The sequence below is a fragment of the Conger conger genome, chromosome 2, assembly GCF_963514075.1.
Source record: "Conger conger chromosome 2, fConCon1.1, whole genome shotgun sequence".
NCBI classification, from domain to species: domain Eukaryota; kingdom Metazoa; phylum Chordata; class Actinopteri; order Anguilliformes; family Congridae; genus Conger; species Conger conger.
The window spans coordinates 43,273,612-43,301,111 of NC_083761.1; the positions used below are offsets into that span (position 1 = coordinate 43,273,612).

The 27,500-nt window shown below is 47.7% G+C and overlaps 1 protein-coding gene across 3 annotated transcripts in view; it reads left to right on the plus strand.

The window, feature by feature from the left end:
- Positions 1-27,500, plus strand: part of raraa (retinoic acid receptor, alpha a) — a 197,581-nt gene that overhangs the window by 88,602 nt on the left and 81,479 nt on the right. For all 3 annotated transcript variants that reach the window (XM_061229175.1, XM_061229167.1, XM_061229159.1), the window contains one exon: positions 7,389-7,960. In XM_061229175.1, coding sequence (XP_061085159.1) covers positions 7,813-7,960 — 148 coding nt within the window. In that variant the 5' untranslated portion in view covers positions 7,389-7,812. The remainder of the gene's footprint in view (positions 1-7,388; positions 7,961-27,500) is intronic.

Genomic DNA, 27,500 nt, shown 5'->3' on the forward strand with positions numbered 1-27,500 from the left:
ATGCACTCTCCCTCCGCGGCCCTGTGGGCACGCCCTCAGAGGGGCTCTCCCGAGCTAATCGTCAGCCGAACACGGCGCCGGCGGTTTGTTCCAGCGGAGCGGCTCGGAGGGATGCTGGGACGGAGCGTTTGCGTCCCCGCGCTCCAGCGTTCCAGCGCTGACGGTGACCTCTTTATATGCGCTTGCTCGCTCTTCCTTTGAAGGTGCATTCGACCCCGCCCGAGACCAATTTCAGTCCATCTTGTCTCATTTTATCTTAAACACCACCCGCCCCTCCCCCAACAGGGGCTTTTCATTTTTTGTTCATTTCCTTTTTTGCATTGGACGCTCTGCTTGCTTTACCTAGCAACCCCAACCTCCCAATTACCCCAGTCTCCCATTTGCCACAATGGCATAACCCCTGTGTTCAAGTGGGAGGGTGAATTCAGGTAATTTTGCTTCTTTGTAACTCACCAATGCAGGGCAGACTCAAAAACTGAAGTGTCCCTAATTACCTGAATTCACCCTGTTTTGTTTTGGATTCAAATACTTTAATGTGCTCCATTGACGCTCCGGCGCATTTGAGCCTGCAAGGAGGGGCAGATGGGCGTATGTCACTGTAAATGTCAATGTCAATGTGACCCCAAACTTGAAAGCGGTCCTAAAAGCCTTAACATAATATGAGGGTTAACAAAAGACAAACCAAAAACAAGGATGAAAGAGGCGGACGACCCCAGTCCCCCCCTCTCCCCCCCCTCTCAGCGGACGCCTGAAAGCCGGCTCTTCTACCCCGCCGTTCCCCGCGTGGGCTGTAGCCGCCGTTCTGGGCACTCTGCCCGGTCCGCGAGTCGCCATGTTGCTGTAAGTAGGCTGCGCGGCCTAAAAGGGCCTCTGTATGTAGGGGGGGGGAGGTTCGCGTGCGAAGTCGGTCGGCGCTTCTGTGTGCTGCGGTTGTTGCGTGTCTCTGCCGCCCCCTCCACCTCCCCCGCGCATCGTTTGCGTGTTAGCCGACACGCAGAGCGTCGACACGCAGGGCTCATACGCGCGCAGAGTCACGCGGGCCACCCAACCGCCCGTGGGAGCGGGGAGCGCCGGTGAAGGTCCACGTGATCCTGGGCGCAGATGGGCGTTGGTCCGTGTGGAAGCGCTCGTGTGCGTGTGAGCACCCGAGGCATCTCCAAAAGACCGTGTCCTAAAGACCGTGACCGTGAATGTATAAGTGTGCTACAAGCTGTACGTTCTCAACAGACCTGGGTCAAGTACATCAGCGTTTTGGATTCAAATGCTTTTCTGTGCTCGGATGATCAATTGACCCAATGTAGAGAACCAGAAGGCGGAGTTTGCATCAATTTAATAGGTTCCAGTACACCAGACAAGCTCAGTGAAGCATAGAGAAGTATTTGAATCCAAAACCAAATTGTTTTGTATTTGTCCCAGGTCCCATTTGTCCTCAATCTACACTCTGGATTCTACAATGTATGTTAATTTATTACAGGCAATTATGTGTATGTGTATGTTTATGTACATGTACATGCGTACATGTGCGTGTATGTGCTTTTGTGTGCAGTTGTGTGGGCGGACAGATTCGCCCCGCTCGCAGTAAACCGCCATTGTCACGCGTTTCCCCTCAGCGTTCTCGCTCGGTTGGAACGGGACAAGACCATTTATATCACAGACCTCCTCTTTTGGACCTCATTAATATTTACCAGCCTCCACGTTCCCTCTCTCTCTACCGTCCCATTGATGTTCCTCTCCTTCTCCCCCTCTCTCTCGGCCCCACTCGGCATCGCTCCATCACGCTTCCGGCTCGTTCCGCGCGGAAAGCAGCAGTCTGTCTGCGGAGGCTCGGTCGGAGGGTCGCGCTAACGGTCTGTGAAAAAGATCGCTTTGAACTTCGAAAAACGAAGAACAATTTTCTTCTGCACTAGAAATCACATTTCAAAGAGGCAAAACCACCAATGTTTTACCTAACGACCTGTGAATAAAGGTTTCTGCTCCAGGTGTTTTTCTCTTGGCGTCTCCCTAACACAATGCAAAAAGAATTTCCCCGAGAAAGTCTTGTCAAATGTAACGTATGAACTCTACAGACCTGGGTCAAATAAAATAGCTGAGGATTCAAATATTTTTCTGTGCTCGATTGATCTTGGCTGGTTACAATTGAGCCAACTAAGAGGACCAGAAGGTGGTGTTTTCAGTTTTCGAGAGTTCCAATACACCCGACAAGCTCAGTAAAGCATAGAAAAGTATTCTGTCATCTAACATAAATACGACACTGTTAAGATCAGCTGGCTAAAAGTAGGGTCTTGTAATTCCGCCTTCTCAACAGTGAAAATCTTGCATTGACATTCTTTTGTCAGATGTGCAATCAACCCCAGCAGTCTCTCTTTCACACACACATATAAATGCAGCGTATGAATTAATTACTAACTGCCTGGCTGTAGAGAGTGGACCTGTGGGGTTTAACCTACTTAGTATGGCTCTTAATAATTTATTAGTATGATTCATTCCGCTGAGCGGCGCGATGAATTATCTGAGCGGGCTTCTGTTGGGCTTTGATCCCTCCTGTCGTTCCTCCCTTTGTTGGAGGAGAGGAGGAGAGGAGCAGAGACGGGCTCATCTGAAAGGGACCCGGCTCATCCGTAACGTGCTACCGGGGTCTTGGGTTTCTCTGCCGTCCCTCGCCGATGAGTGAAGGGCCGAGTCCTCGGCCCCCCGCCCCCTGAAGGGGTACGGTGACCGTTTTAGCCTGATTGGCTAATGACGGCTATGTTTTTTAAGATATCGTTTTGTCATTGGACAGTGGTAGGGAATATCACAGAGGTGGCATATCTAAAATGTCAACCTGATTGGTCAAATGGTGCAAGGGATATTGGCATTTAGACATTTTGCTTATTATAGCGTCCCCTATTGGCGGTGAGGAACAAAAACTGACTGCAGTGTAAATGCATGCATGTGGCAACCCCCCCCCCCCCCCCCCCCTTCCCAAGCAGACCTGGGTGAAATAAGTAGTTGTTTTGGATTCAGATACTTTTCTACACTTTACTGAGCGTGTCTGGTGTATTGGAACCAAGTACTCTCAAAAAGTGCAAACCCTGCCTTCCGGTTCTTTTGGTTTTATCAATTTCACCAGGCAAGATCAATCGAGCACAAAAAAATATTTGACCCAGGTCTGCTCCCAAAGCACTGTGTGCTCCTTTACTCATGTGTTATTTTAAGGGACCTGCAGGGGCGTAGAGTGTCTGCGTTCGCCCCTTGGCCAAGGCCGTGCCTGAGCGCTCCACCAGTGATCGATAACTATAAACAGTTAACAGATCTGTGACCCCATAAAGCCAGCCCATGACCTGAGGAGGCCCCGTAAAGCCTCCATCTCAAACAGGGAGCCTTAAACAAACATACCCTCTCTCTGCGCCCTGGGGAGATGCTCTAAAATGGCGCTCTGAGGCTGTGGGAGACCCATCTCCTGCAACCATGTTCATGTGGTCTCTTTATCAAATGAGGGTGCAAGAGTCAGACAAAACATGCAGCTTATCCGTTTGCTGCTGTTGCCATGATATCAGCAGCGACTCGGCACCGGTTCCGCTTTTCATCTCGTTTGGATGGAATGTTCTGGAATGCGGTCTGAACATACCGTCACATCCCAAGTGGATTTATGTGAACGCACGAGAAGAAGAATACACGCTGGATATGACGGGTCCGGTTTACACCGCAGCGCAGATTGATGTTAAAGTATCCTCGACTGCACAACTATACGTACAGAATAATTCACCTGTCTGAGGAAGTGACCTGAGGCATTCCGCACGGCACCCTTCGTGGCCCCTGACTTTTTCCTCTTCGCCGATGTGTCCTTAGTGGTTCATTAAAGCAGGGGTGTCCCATTACCATATGGCCAAGTTTCCTAAAGCAGTGAGGAAGAGAGAGGAAGAGAGAGGTAGAGAGAGGGAGAGAGAAGAAGAGAGAAGGAGCATTAAAGTAAAGAGAGAGAGTGGGAAAGATAGGGAAGGAGAGGAAGAGTTAAAAAGTCGTAGAGATAAAGTAAAAGAGATGGAGAAAGAAATGGTAGAAAGAGAGAGAGACACCAGCAGCACCTGCTGCTCCTCTCCATTTCAGTCCTGCTCTGTGCCCCAGCTGCCCCCGGCGGCCACCCGCCCTGAGAGACCGCTTCATCAGCGCTCGGCCGAAACACAGGCCCGCTATTGATCTGGAAGTCCTCAGGCACGGGGGAGCAACAGATTCATAAAAGATTCAAATCTCCCGTGAATAATTAAGGGGACCATTATGCGGGAGACGTGCGGCCCGTTTTCATCCAGGGGAAGCAGCATCCGAGATCCGAGAGATGGATCTCCCGCGGAGACCTCCGGTCCCACAGGTTCCAGAAGTAATCAGCCGGCAATCGATTATCAAGTTAAATAATCCTTTCACATCCAGTCAATGACCCCATTAAGTAATCAGGACCCTCGGTGGAACGGGGGCGAAGAACATATGTTACAGACACTGCATACCTGAGGGCCTGGATGAAAAGTTGAATTAGTCCCTATTAGCGCACACCTCTTCCACGAGGCCCTCAGCCCTTTGTTCTTCTGTTGGTCATGCCAGGTGGGCCGTGAGAAATGGTCGCAATCGAGTGCGTCGCATTCAGGAGCTGGCAGACGGCCTCCTGGCTGCTTTTGTCCTTCCTCTGCAGTTCGTAAATGTTGAGGAGAAGTAGTGTTCTACCTCCTTTGCTTTCCATTGTGATGAGTTGTGGCACACCTAAAATAGGGGCTCGTTCCTATCTCTTATTTTACCTCTTTCTTACTTTCCTGGCATCCTTTCCTTGATTCTTGCTCCCACCATCAGGGTGAAAATGTGAATTACGCTTTTTCTTGGTTCTTCACGTGTCAGTTTGTAGCTGTGGCAGATGTGTGGCATAAGGGATGCCAAGAAGAGGTGGATCCATAGGTTGATCATTTAGACATTATGCATTCTGAAAAATTGTTTCCTTGCACAATAAATCTTTGGGTGCCTCCTAGGAGAAGGAGGAGAAGGCTAAACAAACTCAATGTTTTAAACTAGCTATGTCTACTGTCAGAAACATTATTAGAAAATCGAAGATAAATGGAACAGTTGAAGTCAAGGCAAGGTCTGGAAGACAGAATGGCCCGAGTGGTGACCTAGTGAGAAATGCTCAGAAGAACCCGCACACCACTACGAAAGAGCTGCAAAAAAGAGTAGCAAACACAGGTCTAGCTGTTCACAGGAAAACAAAACAATGTACTTTAAACAACAAAAACCTACATTGCAGCGAAAGAACGACCTCAACACAAAATAAAGCATCTGAAGTATGCAAAAGAAACAATTGAGAAGCCTACCGTTTTGGCCACCACCAAAGAAGGTATGTTTGGAGAAAAGAGGATGAAGCCTTTGCAGAGAAGAACACCTTGCCAACTGTGAAGCATGAATGTGGAGATGAATCCATTATGCTCTGGGGTTGTGTGGGAGCTGGGGGCACAGGACATTTTTGTGCGAGTGGAAGGGAAGGATGGATTCCACCAAATATCAAGAAATTCTAGAGGATAATGTCAGTCCAGACATTGAAGTTGAAGAGAGGTTGGGTATTCCAGCAAGACAATGATCCAAAGCATACCTCGAAATCCACCATGAAGTGCCTCCAGGAAAGATGGATTAAGGTTTTGGAATGGCCACCAAAACCTTGAATATTGTTGAAAATCTGTGGGGAGAGAGCTCAAACATGCCATATATGCAAGGTGGCCAAATAATATTTCTGGGCTTGAGGTGTTCTGCCAAGAAATTAAAAAAGAGTTTAAAGACTCTTAGCTGGTTACATATAGTTGCCCAAGGAGGAGCTACAAAGTACTAACTTACATTAGCCACTATTGTGAAACAGGAAATTTTAAGAAATATGTCATGCTGAACATTGTACCATTCAGAGGTCAGGTTTGCTATTGTTAACTTTTGTAAAATTGCAAAAAGCCAAATTTTTGTATACCACTATCCATCTCAGGCTAAATATACAATATATTTGTACAATATATATACAAATATACAGCTCTTTCTCTTTTGTTGGACAATTTAACACCTTCTCTGAAAGAGGAGTGCAACATTAGGCGGCCCAAAATAAAAGTATCTTTTCAATCATTAAGCTTGATTGATGTATAATGAACAATACTCAATCGTCTATTAATCACGAAGATCCCTAGTTTGGCCACAATTGTTCCTCGCCTGGCTGACTTTGATGTTACGCGCTTGCGGTTGTGTGTATTCTTGCTGTATTCACACTGAGGTTTTTGGAGGCTGAGGAGCCTAACTCCAGCTGTACTCGTAGAGCCAGGTTGGGCCTCTGCCACTCTCTCCGACCTTCAGCGCAGAGCGTCTCGGCGGAAACGGCAGACGGGCTCCAAACCGCCAGGCCACGATGGCAGACCGCCGCTGCGTGCCCAGAAGGCCGCGGCCCTGGGCCCTTTGGGGATTGTGGGGTTTGGTTGCCCGCATGTTGCCCGACTGGAAATTCCTTCGCCGCCTTAATGAGAGACTGGGTGTACTCTGCCCGAAAATATACGCGCGCGCGTGTGCCTGCGTCCGTGTGTGCGCACGTCCACATACAAGAGGCTTCATTTTCTTTTCCTTCCTTTTGAAAATACACGGGCCTGTGTTATTCCCGCTCTTAATTGTGTTCCGTTGTGCTTTCAGAAAGCCTCCGAGGGTTTTAGTGCTGTAATTAATTAAGAACCTTTTTCTTTCATTTCTTGTTTGCTTTTTCTTTCTTGATTACTCTTTCCCACAGTTTCTTCTGTTCTCAAAATGATAATGAATGAGTGCATTACTGCAGAACTGGGAGCGCTATCAAAACTCTTGGCTCTTCTAAATTACACATAATTAAATTCCGGCTCATGAGTTGATATGAAATGTTTTTTTTATGGCGGTGACGCTGAAATTGGATTTTTTAAAAATGTTTCAGCCCAGCTTTTATTAATTACTCCATAGAGTACTTCTGAGCTCTGTACCTGTTTTCCCACACACTATAATGCAGAACACAGCCTGTGCAGTGGTTTGTGAAGTGTTTTCATTCTCTCTCGCTCTCTCTCCGTCTCTGTCTCCCTCTCTCCCTCTATCTCTGGAATCAGAAGGCGTTCTGGTGGATTACATTTTTTTTAAATTTGGTTTCATTGTGTTTTTCCTTATTTAGTGTATTACTGGTTTATCTTTGTCTTACTGGATGTCTGTGTTTTGATGGGTTTATAGTGATGAATTTGTTTTATTGTGTGTTTTATTTGTTTGTCTTTTTGGCATTTTGTCCCTTTTAAATCTATTTTAGGAACATTGTTATGGTTTGAAGGAGATGGTATATTTCTGTCTGTAAATTGTTTAAATAAAGGGGACATAAAAATAAGATAAATCTCTCTCTGTCTCAGACATGACTGCAGACCTCTACCGGTGGCCGGGGAACAGCCAGTGAGCACCATGTGACCTCCAGACACACCCCTCGTGGCATCACAGCAGCAACATTCGCTCAGTGGGAGGAACGCAAGGACCCCCTCACAACCACCCCTGCCCACCCGCCCGGTCTCCAGCCTCACAACCGCCCGACTCAACTTCCCAGACTTCTCCTCCGTCACGAGGCCTCCACTCCGCCAACAGTCGCAAGGCAAGGAGGCCCCACCCTCCTCCCCTGCGTCTGGGCAGGGGCGGTCCCGGAGCGAACGGGAACGGGGAACGGCCGGCTCCCTCCGCCACGGAGCTCGCGGGATTGCCGCCGGCCCGCGTGCTGGATGGGGGACTAACTGAGCCGCAGACTCTGTGAAGTGCGCCGTTGCCGAGCGCCCGCGCCAGGCGGTCATGTCCGGGAAAGGCAACGCGGGCCACCACCTCAGCGGCTTCCCCATGCCCCCCTACTCCTACTTCTTCCCCCACGTCCTGGGGGGGCTCTCCCCGCCCCCCCTGCCAGGGCTGCCCATCAGCGGCTACAGCACCCCCTCGCCTGCCAGTAAGTGCCCGCGTCCGGAACCAGGGCGGGGTCGCCCGAGGCCCTGTCCTTCCCTCAGTGAAGCCTGGGAGACGGCAGCTGGTAGAACTAGAAAGCTAAATTGCGACGGGCTTAGCAAGCTAGCTAGCTCAGTAACATCGATACAGATAGATTCGATAAAAATACGTTAACAGAAAGCTGCTGGCAAAGTAATATGTATCTGTGGTTGGCTGAGCTGAACCTGCTGCCTTCCTGGCGTAACTGAAGAAAGGAAAGTGCCATGGGCGTTGGGGATGGGGTTGGCGAATTGTATTTGTTTTGGGTTCAAACTCTTTTCTGCATTTCAGTAAGCTTGCCTGGTGTATTGGAATTTACATTACATGTATTTAATTGCCTCTTTTATCTGAAGCGACTTCCAGTTGATTAGACTAAGCAGACAATGCCCCTGGAACGATGCAGGGTTCAGGGCTCGAGCTGTGGCTTCCCTGGGCCTTCCGGGCCCCAGTCGAGCTACTTAGCCACGAGGCTACAGGCTGCCCCCCAATGAAATGTTCCCAGAAATATAAACCCCCGCCTACCGGCTCCTCCTTTCTGGCCCAAGTACACCAGGCACGATCAATAGAGCGCAGAAAAGTATTTGAATCCAAAAACAAATACGTCTGGGTCTACTTCCTTGGGCCTTCAGGGAAGGAGGAGGGGGTTCACAGCTGGACCTGTTCGACAGGCGCCTCGTCCAGGCCGGCTTTGAGGTTCCCGTTCGGACAGCTTCCCGTTTTAGCGGCTAGCGTTCATGACGGCGACGGCGGCCCTCCGTAGTGCGGCAGCCTGAAGCTCCGAGACGCGCTGACTCAGCTGTGGCGAGGTCAGAGAGCAGCGAGCGAAGAGCACTAGTGTGTTTATTTGGACTACCGGGGAACTCCGCTACGTCGCAACCCAACCCGTAGAATCAGCTCAGAACCAGCTCAGAACCAGCATGCACGCTAGCTACCATGCGTAGAACAGGTTTCAGCGGTACCGCCTCAGACAGGTTGGTCAGACTAGCTACTGGTAATCCTGGTTACCGAAAGCCTCCGCTACGTCATATGGAAATTAAACTTAGGTAACAAGGGCCGGACTGAGACCTGGCTGCAGTGAGCTGACCTATGAGAGCGAGAGGTTTTCAGAGAGCGCGTCCGGGCCCGCTCCGAATGTGGCACGGGTAAACACCTTGATAAACGCCATGAGCTCAGGAGGATCCAGCTGGAACCCGAAAATCTGTAACCACAACCCTCTTTTATTATACTCGTCCAAAAACCTCCCTATGATGTCATTGTGGTGCGGCTGTACAGTTCTATATCTGCCTTTACGAATTGAAATACGGCAGTTAAAATGTCTAAGAGAATCGTGTGTCCCTACAAGCAAATGAAGTTAATATTACACAAGCAATTTGATTACAGAGATTACAGCTGTCTCACTTTATGTCAGCGTAGAAAAGTAAACGCTTAACCCTTTGAAGATTAGGTTTTTTGGAATGTTTTTTTTTGTCAGTGTTTTACGACTCCATTGCTTTCAGTTACCAGTAGTGGCTGTTACATCAGCATTAGAACATTAAGAACATTATTATCACATTATTATTTTATACCTAAAGGGGTTGAACTGAAAAAGATCTGTGGGTTACGAGGGCATTGTGATGAGGCTTTGCTCCTCTCATTTTAAGGTTTTGATTGTGAAAACTGCTCCGGGGCCTTTTACATTACATTACATTACATTACATTACAAAGCATTTAACAGACGCTCTTATCCAGAGCAATGTACATCGAAGTGCAGATCGAACACAGGAACAAGTGTGAAGAGGACCCTAGAGGACAGTACGGTTCCGAGTCCTAGCGTGACCATACAGATACAGTCGGAACCCTTGAAGAATACATCAACTTCCAAACTGGCATACCACAGTTGGCTGCTAGAATACCCCGAGTACAACAATACAATAGTTAATACAATACAACAATATACTGACAGCATTTAATACAACCGTTAGCTTTAGCGTTTAGCACACTAGCTAACTAAAGTGTGTGTCATACATTATTGCAGCCATTTATTGGTGGCACTCGGATCCCCCAAAAACAAAATGTCCGTTCCATTTGAGCGATGCAAGCATTGCAATTAAATACAGAAAAACGGATGTTTCTGCATGTCTTATTGAAATTGGCAAACAGACTGACCGTAACCTGGTTACAAGTTCTTTCCTCCTGGCACAGACATAATATCAGCGGTGGCTCTGCATTTTGGGCGAAATTGGCCACCTGTGTTGGTATATTATTCTCCGTTGTCTCGCTTGTTCATTATCGTTTCGGGGATCAGATGGCCCAGACTTTTCTAAAGCCCTTTTCAGGGCTGATGAGCATTGTGATCTGTAAAATGTCATGTCATTTCTCTGATTGAAATTCTTGAAGAAAAAAAAAAAAAAACACTTCATAGCCCATGGCAACTTGAGAGGCATTGTGGGCCGGGAGAATCGGTGAGGCTGGAGCGCCAGCGCGCAGCTGTTTGTGAGTTAGCGCTCCTCTCAGATTCCACGCTCCTCTCATTCCTCCATGGAATGTTCCGGTATAAAGTGGAACACCCTCCCACCTCCGGCCCCGGGAGGCGCGCGACCTGTCCTCCCGTGAACCGGGGAGCTTTCTGGAGACCGCTTTCTGCGCGCTCGAAGGCGCGTGTGGAACCCCGGCCTCTCCCCGAAAAAACCAGCGCCCCGGGGCACGCTTTGCGTTCCCCCGCTCCGGGGACGCCGGGACCAGAGCCGCTGGATTACCCAGCGTCTTGTTTTCACGTTGGGGGGGTTGGGGACGTACGCGCCCGACCCTGCTCTGTTTGCTTTTACAGGCGTGTGCGAGCGAAGCGGGAGGGGTCGCCCCTCAGAATCGCCGGCTGGAAAGCTACCCTGCAAAAATGTCTGTCTTAACAAGTGTTTTTATTTTAGCATGTTTTAGGTTACTATTTGCTCGACAAGTTAACTTTTCTCACCCCGCTGGCAAATCTTGAAATGAGTCAAACTTTCTCACCTTATTGGCAGTTTTTCTTTTGTCTCATTTCACAAGAAAGTTATAGAAATAAGATTGTAAGTCTAAATATAAGACGAAGATGCTTGTTAAGATTTATTTGAGTTTTTTTGCAGTGTAGGGCCTGGAGCAAGGCGAAGAGGGGCAGTGGTATGAGCGCATTCCCTCGTGTGAAGTCCTTGCTGAGCTTGTCTGTTTTATTAGAACCTACGAAATACTCTGAAAAAAGTGCAAACCCTGCCTTCTCATCCTCTCAGTTGGCTGCGTTATACCAGGCAAGTTCAGGCAAGAGCGATTTGAATTTGAATACAGGTCTGGTCCCTTTTAGCTGGCCGGCGGGATCTGGATCTGGAAGCACGCGTTCGACGCGTCCTCCAGAGTGACTCCTCCACGCGCGGAACGCGTCTCGCCTTACCCAGCGTGCTTTGGGTTACCCCCTCCTGCTGTGCGCTATTTCCATTGGCGATAAGACGCGCTTGCGAACAAGTGACTCTTACGGCCGTGTAAAACAACCGTCCTGTCCTCCAGAGTTCACTCGCATTCACAAACACTGCTAGCCTTCCCTGTAGACCGGGGATCAGCAACTCACGGTCCTCAGCGGCCGAGAACTGCTGGTTTACCTGGGAGTTGGACGTGAAGACTCTTGCCAGTCAGTAGCACTAGTTCCAGAAGAAGAGAAAAGCAGGGCTGGATTCGAGGGTCCGAGTTGATGATCCCGGCTGTACATGTTCAGTGGCCTCCATGTCTTGCACTCGGTTGATTAAGTCAACGTTTGCTCTGCATTCCAAACTGCCATTATCGGGCTCAGTGTTTTAGTGTATCAGCTTCTTTTTGAGTTGTGAAAGACGGATTCACTCTGCTGCATAGTGATGTTATCTGATAAGCGGCCTTTTCGCTGAAAGGGCTAATTTATTGCATGTGGACTGCTTGCGTCAGGGTGGACTTTGTAACATGAGCAATTGTTCGGTTCATTGGTAACATGTTGTTCAGTCTGTTTTGAAGAAATCAAATAGTGTAAAGAGGGGGATCTTAGGCTGAGAGAAGTTTGCATCCAAGTTATCATCCGTACAGGCATGCTTGCTAGATTGTGTGTGTGTGTGTCTATGTGTGTGTGTGGTTTATCTGTATCCGTGAGTATGTGTGTGTACATGCATCTGTGTGTGTGTATGTGTTTCTGTGTATATCTGCTTGCACGTATGTATGTGTCTGTGTGTGCATGTGTGTGCTTGCACGTATGTGTGTGTATGTATGTGCGTGTTTATCTCCAGCCCTACGTGTCTCTGTGAGTCTTTGTGTGTGTGTGCGTGTGCGTGTGTATGTGTGTGTGTTTGTGTTTGTGTTTTTGCACGTGTGCGTGTGTGTGCGTGTGCGTGTGTGCGTGTGTGTGTGTGTGTGTGTGTGTGTGCACGTGTGTGTGTGTGTGTGTGTGTGTGTGTGTTTGTTTGTGTTTGTGTTTTTGCGCGTGTGCGCGTGCGTGCGTGCGTGTGTGTGTGTGTGTGTTTGTGTTTGTGTTTTTGCGCGTGTGCTTGTGTGTGTGTGTGTGTGTGTGTGTTTGTTTGTGTTTGTGTTTGTGTGCGTGCGTGTTTATCTCCGGCCCTACGTGTCTCTGTCCACATACCACGCCGTGCAGCTCCACACACCCTGGTGCGCAGTCCTCCTCGCCCGGGCCTTCATTAACAGCTCACGCCACACCAATAACACTCAATCAGCAGCGTTTACACCCAGCCTCTCTCCGCCCTGCCTCGCTGCCCCATCCCTCACGCGGATAAGCCCTGCAATGCGGATTCCCCCCCGTCAGCGCTCCGCCCGTCCTCAGCCCGCCCCCTGCCGCCATTACTCACGGCGGGCGTGCGGTGACAGAGCGCATTACGCCACCAGGCCTGGATCCGCAGAGATAAATAAGCGGCCCCATCCAAAACAATACTTATTAGTCTAATGGCAAAGCGGCTCCGACACTGCTACACGGCGCGCTGTGTAATCATTAAACAAAGGCGAGAGCCACTGTGACGAGATAAAGACCCCGCTCCGCGCTCAGGCCCTGTTTTCACAGACTCCCGCGGGTAGACTGCCCGTGGCCTCCTGTTCGGAGGGCTTTGTGAGCGCGTCGTAGTTCATTAATGGGCGCGACACAGCCCACCTGCGGTGGAAACTATTCAGTCGAAATGACATTGTTGGAAGTAAGAGTAAGTAATTATACTTAGTTATGATAACTGTAATTGTAATTATTATAGATTATCTCGAACTGTAATATCATCAGGAACGGTGATGTTTTAGATATACTAGTACGTGTATGTCTCAGAACAAACAACTAAGAGGCCAACTGTCCAATTACATTTGGTCCACTGAAATGGGGGGAGTGTGTATTAAAATGCATGATATCTGATATGGATGTAAATACAAATTAAAGGTGACAGTCTGCACTTTAGCCTCATATTTATTCATTTCAAATCCAATGTGCTGGAGTACAGAGCCATAAGAACAGAAACTGTACCACTGTCCAAATAATTACGGCCTGCACTCTATAGATATATAGATGCATAGCTGTAGATATTGAAGTATTGTTACTTTGTTCTTGTTTTACACAACAAGAAGCAAATTAGAGCTTACACTATCACATTAGCACACACATTAGCACAGTTGGCATATTAATCGATTGGATAAAGCTGATGTAGTTGTTGTGTGCAGGGTGGCTACACCATTCCAGGAATCTGTCCCTCAGGCTACAGGCCCCCTCTCCCCGTGTCAGCGGGGATTACCCCTCTGAGCACTGATTCCAGATCAGTTGCAGCCTTTTCTTACACAGTGCTTCAGCTGAGGCTTTGGGATCAGTCAGCTGGTCCTGGATAATTTTCATCACAACTGCAGTTGTGGTTGCTGGGAATCAGAATGGGTCAGCCGATCCTAGTTCAGGTTAATATTTAGCATTTTGGTTTTAGTCAGAATTGGAGTTTGGCGAGCTGACCCTGGATCCGTCGTTTGGGGCCGACAGTGCAGGCCCGTGTCCATACAAAGCAGCAGTGCCGTCACATGACTCCTGGAGCTTTGCGGGCGGGGCAGGTGCAGCTCCCACAGACCGCAGCTTACCACTAGGGCTCCACTGTGTATCAAATCAAGTTTAAAAAAAAACCTAATAACAGTAACCGCCGCCTTCGGGGCATATAGGCTATCTTTCATCTTTGTTCTTTAATCATACCTGATGCGGTAGAAAGCATCATTAGAGGCCGTGTGACATGCTTCCGGAAAGAAAAACATCTTTTGGGATACGATAGCCTGATTGGCAGCAAGGCCGAGCAGCTTCCATGTGATTGAAAAAACTAATCTTATGATCTTGCTGCTGATTATCAACTTATCAACACCCAGTAGATATCTCAGAATTTTTTTTCCTGGACCTGTTTCACATAGCCTCTCAAGGTTGTTCACCAATAATAATAATAATTATAATAATTATAATAATAATATTAATAATAATTCCTTGCATTTATATAGCGCTTTTCTCATCAACCGGCGACTCAAAACACTTGACAGTGATGAGGGGGAAACAGGCCTTAACCACAACCAGTGTGTAGTGGCAGCCATTTTGCATCAGAATGCTCACCACACGTCAGCTGAGCTGGAGAGGGGAGAGAACAATGGGAGGGAGAGAGGTATGAACAAAGACAAAAAAAAGACAAAAGATATTTGCCCCATGGCGGCGGTTATCCTTATCACGCTTAAAATAAAAATAAAAAACACACGGTTTGGTATATCGAGCAGTCTTACTGGTCTCGTTCCCCACTCTCTCAGCTTTTTAAGGCGGGCGGCGGCGTTAGCGGCTAATGCTCTCCAGCTCTGTGGAATTGATGAGCGCTCCCACGGCGGGGCTCCCGGAGCTCATTGTCTGCGAAGACGGATAGTCTCGGGCGGAAACCCAAAGCTTCGCGGGACGCTCTGAGCGGAACGAGCGCGCGGCCAGCTCCTTTCTCCAGCGTCGCTCCGGCAACGTCTCCGCCTCACATGACATAACCCCACCTGGGCCAATTACGCAATTGTTTTGGATTCAAATACTTTTCTGTGCTCTACTAATCTTGTCTGATGCAATTGAGCCTGCCAATAGGACCGGAACCAGAACAGCTCAGTAAAGCATAGAAATCCAAATCCAAAACATATACGTAATTGATGTAACCTGTATAGAGAGAGGTATACCAGGTCGAACCCATTTTTGTATTTCAGGTTTTCGCTTACTTAAAATGTGCGGAAGTCCAGTTTTCTTGCGTAACCGAATTTATCATCATCTCTGCATCATCATTAATGGCCAACAAAAGTGTTTCAGTTTTCCAGAGGAGGTACTACAGAGTTTCTGTAGTCTAAAAAGTGTAAATATTTTTTTTTTTAAACGAATCGCTACTTATTCTGTATATTCTTCAAACGGTGCAGTCAGCAGAAGAAGACATTTTAAGAAGGCCTCTGTGCGCTTTGTCAGGTGATAAAGAACAGGTTGTAGTGACTGACTGCTGTTAAATCCTCCGGGGCCTGCCGGCTCTCAGCCTGCGCTCCTGCTCCGGCCCTCCAGCCCTGTGCGAGCCCATGCTGCACAGCGGGACTTTGATGGCGGGTTAGGTGTCAGAGTGTCCTTTGGTCTTCTCCGGCTTTCATCTGGCGATATCTCTCAGCAGGGCGCATCTGGAGGAGCTTCTCTCTCGCCGCTCAGACTCTTTCTTATTTTTATTCTTTTTGACGCCCTTGAAGTCGATGCTCGCCGTTCGTGTTTTGGCACCCTAGTCGCAATTTCATACGGCGCGACGGGCGTGACAGTTTTGCAGGTGCTGTGGGCCTGTCTTTGTGTTGGTACAGTGTCTGAGTGTGTGTCTTTGTGTTGGTACAGTGTCTGAGTGTGTGTCTTTGTGTTGGTACAGTGTCTGAGTGTGTGTCTTTGTGTTGGTACAGTGTCTGAGTGTGTGTCTTTGTGTTGGTACAGTGTCTGAGTGTGTGTCTTTGTGTTGGTACAGTGTCTGAGTGTGTGTCTGTGTTGGTACAGTGTCTGAGTGTGTGTCTTTGTGTTGGTACAGTGTCTGAGTGTGTGTCTGTGTTGGTACAGTGTCTGAGTGTGTGTCTTTGTGTTGGTACAGTGTCTGAGTGTGTGTCTTTGTGTTGGTACAGTGTCTGAGTGTGTGCCTTTGTGGTGGTACAGTGTCTGAGTGTGTGTCTTTGTGTTGGTACAGTGTCTGAGTGTGTGTCTTTGTGTTGGTACAGTGTCTGAGTGTGTGTCTTTGTGTTGGTACAGTGTCTGAGTGTGTGTCTTTGTGTTGGTACAGTGTCTGAGTGTGTGTCTTTGTGTTGGTACAGTGTCTGAGTGTGTGTCTTTGTGTTGGTACAGTGTCTGAGTGTGTGTCTTTGTGTTGGTACAGTGTCTGAGTGTGTGTCTTTGTGTTGGTACAGTGTCTGAGTGTGTGTCTTTGTGTTGGTACAGTGTCTGAGTGTGTGTCTTTGTGTTGGTACAGTGTCTGAGTGTGTGTCTTTGTGTTGGTACAGTGTCTGAGTGTGTGTCTTTGTGTTGGTACAGTGTCTGAGTGTGTGTCTTTGTGTTGGTACAGTGTCTGAGTGTGTGTCTTTGTGTTGGTACAGTGTCTGAGTGTGTGTCTTTGTGTTGGTACAGTGTCTGAGTGTGTGTCTTTGTGTTGGTACAGTGTCTGAGTGTGTTTATGTGGTGGTGACAGGGGGGAGGGGGGCCTGCGTGTGTCAGTCAGGACTCGCGGAGTGTGTGTCTTTGTGCTGGTACAGTGTCTGAGTATGTGTCTTTGTGTTGGTACAGTGTCTGAGTGTGTGTCTTTGTGTTGGTACAGTGTCTGAGTGTGTTTATGTGGTGGTGACAGGGGGGAGGGGGGCCTGCGTGTGTCAGTCAGGACTCACAGAGTTTTACCGCGTAGGGCGGCCTGGTTCCTTCCCTTTCGCAGAGCAAACATTTCCTGTCTGTAAACACTGGAGAGCCCGGACACAACCACTTCCTGTACGCCACTGTCCACTGCTGAAACAACGCATGCACGCACGCACGCACGCACGCACACACGCAAACAAACACGCACGAGCACACACACACACACACACACACACACACACACACACATATATATATATAGTGGGCTCTGTAATTATTGGCACCCTTAATATAAATTGAGAAAAAAGGCTGCATATAATAAACAGCATGGATAATGATCTATATGTTATGTTCAAACATATGGAAAAACTATATACTTTTGTTTCAATACATTTACTCCCATGTTACAATGTTTCTTATTTAGTAATCTATTTTTTTCTGAAAACCACCAGTGCAAAAATTATTGGCGCCCTTAACAATTATTGTAAATAGAATCAAACAATGTGAAATTGACAATAGTTTTACTTTCATTTAGTTCATCTCTGTCTATAGGAATTATATGCAGTCATTCCATTACTTCCTGTTTCATTAGAGTATGAAAATGAGGTAACAACCATGCAAAATCCCTTTGTCAGCCATCAGCATGGGAAAAGCCAAAGAACTGTCAATTCAGAAGCGATAGTGGTAATTGGCCATCACATCAAAATTAATAAACGGTTAAACATACCATTTAGCACTGTAAGTGCAATAATAAAAAGGCGTAATACATATGGAATGGTTGAAAACTTGCCAGGAAGATGCAAGTGGATACCACAGACTGTAGGATTGTGAGGCAGGCTATAAGTAACCCAAGGATCGTCTGAAAAAGTCTGGGGAAAACCCCCCCCCAAAAAAAACAAAACATAAATGGCACCTCCTTACAAGTAAACTCTTTTGGGTGGCCTAAGGACAACCCTTATTGAGCATATAAACAAAACCAAACATCTTGATTTTGCTAATCCTCATTGGAATTATGACTAGAAGAGAGTGAGATGAGATCAAAATTGGACGTTTTGGCCATACACCCATACACACCATCAACATGTTTGGCGGTGAAATGGAATGCATACAAGGAGAAGCACCTCATACCTACTGTCAAATATTGCGGTGGGTCATTCATGTTTTGGAGATGTTTTGCTGTCAGTGGTCCAGGGGCACTATTTCAGACTTTATTTATTTAAGTATCAGGAAATCTTGGCAAATAATCTGCCTCTGCTAGGAAGCTGAGACTTGGTCGTAGGTAGATTGTCCACTAGGATCCACTAAGCATACATCAAAATCCACCCAGAAATGGTTGAGTAAAAACAACAACCATGTTTTTCAATGGCCATCTCAGTCTCCGGACTTAAATCCCAGAAAACCCTGTGGTCTGAACTGAAGAGGGGGGTATCCCAAGGATATCATTGGTTCTGAAAAGGAATGCCTAGAGGAATGGTCAACAATCCCTCCAATTGTGTTCTCTAACCTTATCAGATGATGTTTCAAACTACCTATTTCCACTGTCAGAAACATTATTAGAAAATGGAAGATAAATGGACGAGACCTGGTGAGAAATGCTCAGAAGAACCTACACATCACTGCAAAAGAGCTGCAAAAAAGAATAGCAGACACAGGTCTAGCTGTTCACAGGACAACAATACATTGTACTTTAAACAACAAAGACCTTTGAAAGAACGACCTCAACAGTTAATGTTCAAAGGTCAGTCCATACATTGAAGTTGAAGAGAGGTTGGGTATTTCAGCAAGACAATGATCAAAAGCATACCTCAAAATCAACAATGAAATACCTCCAGGAAAGATGGATGAAGGTTTTGGAATGGCCACCACAGACTTGAAAACCTGTCTCAGACATGCCCTACATACAAGGAGGCTGAAGAATATTTCTCAGCTAGAGGTGTTCTGCCAGGAAGAATGGGGAAAAATTCCTAATGTGTCTTTAAAGACTCTTAGCTGGCTCCAGGAAGAGTTTACGAGCTATTATAGTTGCCCGATGAGGAGTTACAAAGTACAACTGACAGGGTTCCCAAACTTTTGCACAGGGCCTCTTTCCTTTTTGTATTATTCTGAAACTGTAAAACATTTTAATAAAAAGTCATCTTGCTTTAAAATGCTAAGAAATGTGTCATGTTTAACGTTGTACCATTTAGAGGGCAGGTTAGCTTCTGTTCACTTAGATATTAATTGTAAAAGGCTTTTTGACCAGGGGTGCCCAAATCCTTGCATATTACTGTTCATACACACACATGCACGTATGTGTACACACACACACACACACACACACACACACACACACACGGAGCACACTCTCACACACACACACACACACACACACACACACACACACACACACACATACACACTCACACACACACACACTCTCTCTCACACACACACACACACACTCTCTGACACAAACACACACACACTCTGACACACACATACACACACACACACACACTCTCTCACACACACACACATACACCCACACACACACACTCTCTCTGACACACAGGGTAAAGCCTCTCCATTCGCTCCACGCCTCTTCATCGATTCATCACATTTTCCACTGATCACTCCTCGGCCCCCATGGACAGCTCCCAGCGCCCCACACGCACGCTCAACCCAGCAGACACGCAACGCCACCGGCTCTGCATTCTTCTCACCCTTTTTCTGGAGATTAATACACGTTCACACGCTCAGATTCCTCGCTTTATTTCCTGCGGAAAGATGCAGGCTGTTCACACGCACAGGCCAGGCTGCCTGCTCACACACACACACACACACACACACTCCAGAGCATTCAGAGCGCGGCTAATGAGCTGGAACGCCCACAGGGGGAGGGCCTGCCTCTGCCACCCAATCACATGTCAGCCCGGCTCTCACTGCCCAATGCTCGTCCAGTAACAGCTAGGTCAGCCAATCAAAAGAGCAGGAACGTGGGGCAGAGACCGCTCGGGCCCCCTCTCATGCGGTGGGATGCATGTGAGAATGGAACGAGGGTGAAACGGCGTAAGACACTGTCCACAGCATTACATGGTCACAGTCTCATTCACTGTGACCATGTACGCTTAAAGTTCCCGTATTGTGGAAATTATATTTGCCTTGCTATGTGGATTATAAAGGAGTTGAAGGTGTTATAAAAACACTGAAAATATCAAAATGCACACAATCTGTATGAAGAAAATTCTCATTGAAATGCGCCATTTGGAGCTCCATGTAGTTTTGACATCACAACGATACGCTCATTTGCTTCAGTACGGCCCACCTTGGAGCTGGAACAAGTGCTCAGCGCAGACGGCGTCCGATTCGTTGGAGCTAACCAGCCAATCAGAATAGAGGTTTACTGATATCAATGAGGCTTAAAGGCACAGTCACTAAAATAGCCTGTTCTTGGTAAAGCTCATGAGAGGCACTGATGAACGGACTGGGTAGAGATTGGTTTTGGTACTAAAAACCACAAGATGGATATCAGGACCTAAATTGAAGCATTGGAATGGTGTGCAATATGGGACCTTTAAAGGATAGCGTGTGCATTTTCAGACCCACATGAGCACTCGCTCCGCCGGGCCACCCTTAGCCATTATCATTATTAGACTAATTAGATTATTAGACTGCGTTTTGCGGTCTCCCCTCGCCCCCCCTCGTCGTAAAATAGTTAAAAAGCGGTGGACCTTGCAGCTAATCCGCCATAGCCTTGGCCTTTTACGTGTGCTTTTAATTTGTCTTGCTCTCCCACCCTGAGTGGAGTGGAGCACAGGAGCTGCCATTTCCGTTGATCTCAACTCAAAAGTATTTTAGTCTTCCATTTCGGCCAGTTTGACTCATTTCAAGATTTGCCAGTGGGGTAAGAAAATTTCACTTGTTAAGCAAACTGCAACTTAAAATAAGCAAATATTTTCTGCTTAAGAGAGAAAAAAAAAGATTTTAAGTCTCATTACAAGACACCTCGGAAGCCCTTTGAGAAGCGATGGCATGGGAGTGCATGGGGTTGTACGCTCAGCGCTATCCTGGCCCCTGTCCAAAGAACGCTCAGTTTACTGCGCTGTTCTCAAACCACACACTGCCACGCCTTTGATTACCGCACAGCACACTGTGTTTCAAACTCATTCCCAGCATTTCAGACCTGGGTGAAATAATAACCAGAATTGTTTGGATTCAAATACTTTTCAATGTTTTACTGAGCTTGTCTGGTACTGAGTTACGCCAGGCAAGATCAATTGAGCACGGAAACGTATTTAAATTACAGTATGTAATTGACCCAGGCCGTGTGCAGTGCCGCACCTTTGTGTGTATTTCAAACTCATTATCACCCATTGCAGTGGATAATCATACCAGCGCCGTATGTGATAAGTGGCAGTAAAGGAGATGCAATATCAAGTGGCCATACTGAAGGACCTGTACTTAAGCATTGCCTTTTAAACCGACCAATGAAAGAAGGCGGGCAAAGAGAGCAGGTTTATCCAGTGAGTGTTTCCCAGTGTAGCTCGACCGTCAAGTGCATGCAGCCTTGTGCAAAGTGCAGCTTCCTGACAGCTCTCGTGTTTTACCTAGTTATTCACATTGAATCGAGTGCTGTTGAATGAAGCGAAACGTTACAAAAAACTGTGTTACACTCGACACTCAATAACGATCTGTCATTTCTCAGTTGATGAATTGAAGAAATGAATAGAAAAAAATGAACATATGAGAAGAACGGCTGTTCTTTTAAGTGAAGAGGCATTACCCTGATTACCCTACACACATCAGTTAATTACCTAAACAAGAGCCATAAATCGCAGCCGCTGGAATTAGACAGCTACAGCGTGTACTTTATAAAGCGGGCTGATTGATGGTAAATAATTATCAGGTGTTCTGTATCTGGCAGCTTTGTGGACACTGTAGGTGAGTTGGACTGGGTCTTTCATTTATCTCTGATAAACCGCACGGCTAAAAGGAATTTATGAGGGTCAATAACGTTTTACTGGTTAAGCTATCTCTCGTGCTATCGCGAAGGTCTTGCAGTTGAAGTTGACGTTTTCTTTTGCTGACACAGCAGACGATGTGAGATTGGTCACTCTCTGGAGTTTTCCTGCTTTTGGTAGAAAGCCCGTTTCCGACCCGTTTTAACGACCAGTTTGAGTCCTGACAGACCTGAGTCGAGTACATAATTGTTTTGGTTTCAAATACTTTTATACGCTTTGCTGAGCTTGTCTGGTGTATTGGTATATGAAATACTCACTACCCTCCCTACTCCCCAAACCACCCTCACTATCCCCCTCACCACCCTCCCTACCCCCTCTCACTACCCTCCCTACCCCCCTCACCCTCCTATTGCTCCTCTATCACACTCTCTTTTCCACACCACGTTCACCCTGACAGCATTGCACTCAACCGTTCTTCCTGTTGTTTGTTAGGTACTGGTTTGGCATTATTTCCTCCCCTCTGAAAAAGGCGGGGTGTGTAATGGAGCTGGGGCATTATCGGGACGGGCTCGGCGAAGCGGCCATGCCGCTTTTCTGTGCATTTGCTGTTCATGCAAATTAGGCCCCCTCCTTCAAAGGGGCCGCGTTCCGATAATCGGGCATGGCTCCGATCCCCGGCGCTATCCCAGCACCCCCGGCAGAAACCCCTTTGACGGAAGCGCTGTTAAATATAGACCTGCGCTTTCAGCTTAAGGACGGAGCCTCTCCCGCTGCAGAAACCGCCCTCCCGTCACCCGCGGCGATGCGGTGAAACGCAGGGTCTGTGCTCGACTTCACACGGCGGGCAAACCCGTCTCTGGCTCGGCCACCGAGGATTAGCGGAGGCGGGGCAAAACGCCATTTTATTGTCCCTTGAGGTGGCTCAGGAGCGATGAAGAACTATCCGGAAAGTGAAAAGTGGAGGGGGTGGGGGTGGGGGGGTTAGGGAGGTGGGAGACTGCAGCACAGAGAAGAAATTGCACCGATAGCATGGCTAACAAAAACAAACCCGGGGAAGATGAGGTGAAGAACGCGGACGTCCACTAGGCTCCGTGGTGTGTGAGAAAGCAGAGCGTCAAAATAAGAGCGTGTTTCCCACGTAGCCTGGTCCCTGGGCTCTGTGCACGCTCTGCTCTGTGAAGCCCAAACAGCTTCTGTTACAGTATATACCAGTGGTATCACTCCTGGTCCTGGAGAGCTACTGGGTGTGCTGGCTTTTGTTGTTACTCAGCACTTAATTGATCAATTAAGTTCAGTAACAACAAATCAATTAAATACAAATCAATAATCGATCAATTAAGTGCTGAGTAACAACAAAAAATAGCACACTCCGCGGCTCTCCAGGACTAGGAGTGAGGACCGCTGGTATATATCATGAAGCCATTTTTCCGTGGTCCTGTGAGATTAGAAAAACCCTCCCTTTTAGACTTCAGTGGGTCACATTTATTTCAAGTAAAGTACCGATCGTTCTTCCAACGAACGGCCGAGTGTAGCTCTCCTTGTTGAGATGCTGTGTGACTGCTGGGTCAGATACACAATTGTTTTGGATTTTTTTCTTTGCTCGATTGATCTTGTCTGGTGTAATTGAGCCAACCAAGAGGACCAGAACACTGTGCTTGCACTTTTTTGAGTGTTTCATAGGTTTTAACTCGAGGTTACACAAGGTATTGCACTTTTGTAAGCCTTTGGTGCCAAAAGAAAATGTCACATACTAAATAGGCCAACATAAATAGATAATGAGAATAACGTCATATATTTAATTTGCTCTTTATTTTTTTAGACAGTGGTGCTGGTTGAGGTGGTGGTCATGATACAAAGATAAAAAATGAATATAAAATAATAGCATACACTCAGTGAGCACTTTGAGGTATTATTTAGGACTTATTTTGTTGTAGACTTCTATTTCTTCTGCTGCTGTAGCCTGTCCAGGTTTGACGTATTGTGTGCTCAGAGATGCTCTTCTGCATACCACTGTTATAATGTGTGGTTATATGTGGTTAATGCGTTACTATCACCTTCCTGTCAGCTTTGCCCAGGCTGGCCATTCTCCTCTGATGTCTCTCATTAACAAGGCTTTTCTGTCTGCAGAACTGCTGCTCACTGTGTGTTTTTTGCACCCTTCTTTGCAAACTCTAGAGACTAGTGTGCATGAAAATCTCAGGAGATCAGCCGTTTCTGAGATACTCAAGCCATGAATTGGCTTCTCATGTCATTGAGCAGCTCCCATAGGAACCCATGGAAAGTGGACGCTGTCTCCAGTTCTTATGTATCTTAATGGTTCGAATACACCAGACGAGCACAGTAAAGCGTAGAAAAGTATTGGAATCCAAATGGATGACGTATTTGACCCAGGTCTGAGAAGATGACTGCTGCAGACTTGCGTGTATGGCGGCGTAGGGTGGATCTTCAGCCCGGCTCTTTTAATCAGAGAGTTATGGCACAAACTGCCGTCCTTTCATTATTTGAAATCTGCTTATTCCGACGAGATTGCGTATTACGCGGAAGCCAAGGGGGCATTAGACATCCCGTTATAATTCCTATGGCCCCCCAGATGCCTCTCCGATGTCTTTTTTACTGCTGTACAATTGCTCGTCTGCCGCCTTGCGATTCCGCGCGGTTTAACGGCGCTTTAATCAGTCTCGCTCCGTCGTACGGGAGGTCTCTCGGCCGGTGGAGGGTCGGGGTGGGAGTCGCGGAGCGCCGGGCCGTGGAGAACACGTTCAGCCCTGTCCTCCATGCCCTGGCCCTCCTCTCAGCCAATCGCGAGCCCGCGCGGCAGACAGCAGTTCAGCGGTGTTTGTGTCCGGTGGGAAAATGGCCGCCTGTTCCTGCACGTCCCTTCCGCTCGTTTCCGTTCTCCCCCACCTCCCGTCTGTGCGGACGCCATCACTCAGCACGTAGCCTGGGGGCGGCTTGGTGCAGGGGGGCCCTGTGTCTTTCGGCACAGCCAGTTATCAGGGGGGGTCTTAACTCCACAGAGGTCAGTAATTGATTTGTGAAAAAAGCACCTTGTGCCTTTACCTGCTGAAAACTCTGGAGGGAAAAAAAAAAAAAACACCTTTCCCCAGGAGCTCTCCCCATCAATCACTCTTGCTGAGTTCCAAGGGGGCGGGGCCGGTGGCAGCCACACACCTCCCGGGCGTCTTAAATCAACTGGGGCCAGGCATGCCCTTCATCCAAGAATCACAACTTTGCTCTGGGCCTTGTAATTTTGTCCCTTCTTGCATTCAGTCATTTCTGTGGCAGGGAGGCCCCCCGCCTGTGTGGCCCTCCACGGGCTGTCTCCAGGGCCTGTTTCTGGCCCCATCTGAACTGTCAAGGAGCAGGTCTGACGGGAACCACGCAGCGGAGATAATACCCACAATGCACTGCGCCAAAGCAGCTGCCTTCACTACTTTGTTGGCACCTGTTGGCAAACTCGTAAAATTGACCAAGTTGCCAATTTGGTTTCTGCTAAACGTTTAGAGGCAGTACGTGTTTGGGATTTGAATGCATTTAGGTGATCAAGAACATTTTTGAGAAATGAGCAACACGAGGGTTAGAACAACAGCTTGAATCTGTGAGCTGTGAAAAGAACACAAACGCTTGTTAGCTTTTTAGAGCTAAGTTCTGATGATTACCCTTTAATGTGCTATAAACCGTCATTAGTGTCATATGAAAATCATATGCCTGTTTTCGTCTCTTCTTTTTTTCGCATAGCTCATCTGGCTCATAACTCACCAGCTAATAAAGTTGATTGAGCACTCTGTCTGACATAATTACAATGGTGTGGGGGAAAGCAAAGAAGAGTCTTTTTTTTTCTTTTTCCGTCGCTGAGAATTTTGATTCTTTTGGAGTTTTTTTGCACGACACACCGATAGCGTGCTATTCATCGCTAACCAGTGTTGTAACCGTCGCCTGAAGTGCAAATATTTACCGGCTCTAAAAGCCCGGGGAGATGCTAGTCGCTGTAAAATGGTCTCGGTTTATGGTACGTGACGCCAGTACGGGCAGGTGGGATGTGTGTAACTAGCCTACCTGGGGACTGAGGGGGAGGCGGGGGCCCACCCTTCCGTAGCCCCCCAAACCCGGAATGAGGAATGGGAAGAGACGTGTGTAACATGGACAAGCTGTGCCGACGGCTGCAGTCCTCCTCGTTGAGGTTTCTGGCCGCGCCGTTTGATATGTATCCGACATGGCAGGCCAGGGCCCCGCAAGACGCTGGAGAGGCAGGCTCTTCTTTTTGTTACTCGCTTTTTCTGATGCGTCATCTGTGGAAAGGTCTTGAGATGAGCGGAGGTGCGGGTGGTGGGTGGTGATGGGGGGGTGCGGGTGTCAAAAGCCTGTTTCAGAGGTTGGACATCGCTTATAGACTCAACTTTTGGAGGACGGTTATCCCTTAGAAAGGCTTTGCAGGTGATTGGGAACACGCACGTGCACACACACTCACACACACTCATACTAAAACACACACATATACATATACACACATACATATACACACATGCACAGATGCACACACACATGCATACATGCTGTATACATGTACACATACACACACTTATACACACACATAAACATGCACACACATAAATATACACACATATAGGCATACACTCATGCATACTTACTATATACATGTACACACACACACACACTAATACACACACGATCTGGGCCCCAGTGTGAAAAGCTCACTTGATTCCAGAGGGGCCAGCATGGGGAGTGTAAGGCACCGCTCTGTTCAGCTCTAACCCTCTGTTGCTTCAAACTGATTTGATAATTGAGGCGTTTATACAGCGCGAGGGCTAGACGGGACCAGCTGGTTTGATTTACCGTGATATTGAATTAATTAGGACACAGGCGTAGGCGGCGTGTGAGCTGCGATCCCGTGGCCTCAAGCAGAGCTCCGCGGCCCGTGTACCCCCCTGTCTGAGCACCGGGTTTTACCTCACGAGGCCAAACAAAAGCGGGGTCCAGTGCTTTCCCCGTTTTACTGCTTTTGTGAGGACCGAAGCACAGCGCGGGGACCGAGGAAGTGAAAAGGGAAAAACATGCTTCCCTCCTAAGTGTGTCATTGTGCCCTAAAGAGCCAAATTAGCCAGAGCTCAAATTGATTCAATGGAGGCACTCCACCTCGCTATATTCCTGCTACAAAAGGGACCTGAAGGAGCGCTTTCTCCGAAAATAAGAGTCCAGAAAGGGTTGTTGAGGTTTGTTTTCGAGTGGCTTGAGTGCCCCGCTCCGCTTCGCATCTCCGCCTCGGTCTTCCTTCCTCTCCTTCCCTACCTCCATCCCTCCCTCCCTCTCTCTGTCTCCCTCTGTCTCTCTCTCTCTCTCTCACTCTAATTAAGAGCAGCTCTTTGCCAGGGAACGGCTACACGGGGGAGAAGACACTTTCATTTTTTTTCCCTTTTTTGCTTTAATCCTCGTGCCTCTTCCTCTTCCCCCTTCAGCCTCAGAGGTCCGCATTCGCCCCCCAGGGGAGGTAAGGGGGGCAGGGGGGGGGGGGGCAGGGGGCGTGGCAGGGCCGCGGTATGCATTCAAAGGCCCTCACATTCCCACCCCCCCAAAGCCAAACCCCATAAATCACTAACTCGCCGGGTATGGGGGCCTGTTAACTCCTTAATAGTTTTTAAGAGCATGTTTTGCATTATTTATTGAGTGATTGATTTATTACGGACTTGTTTTTTTTTCCCTTTTTTTCCTTGTTT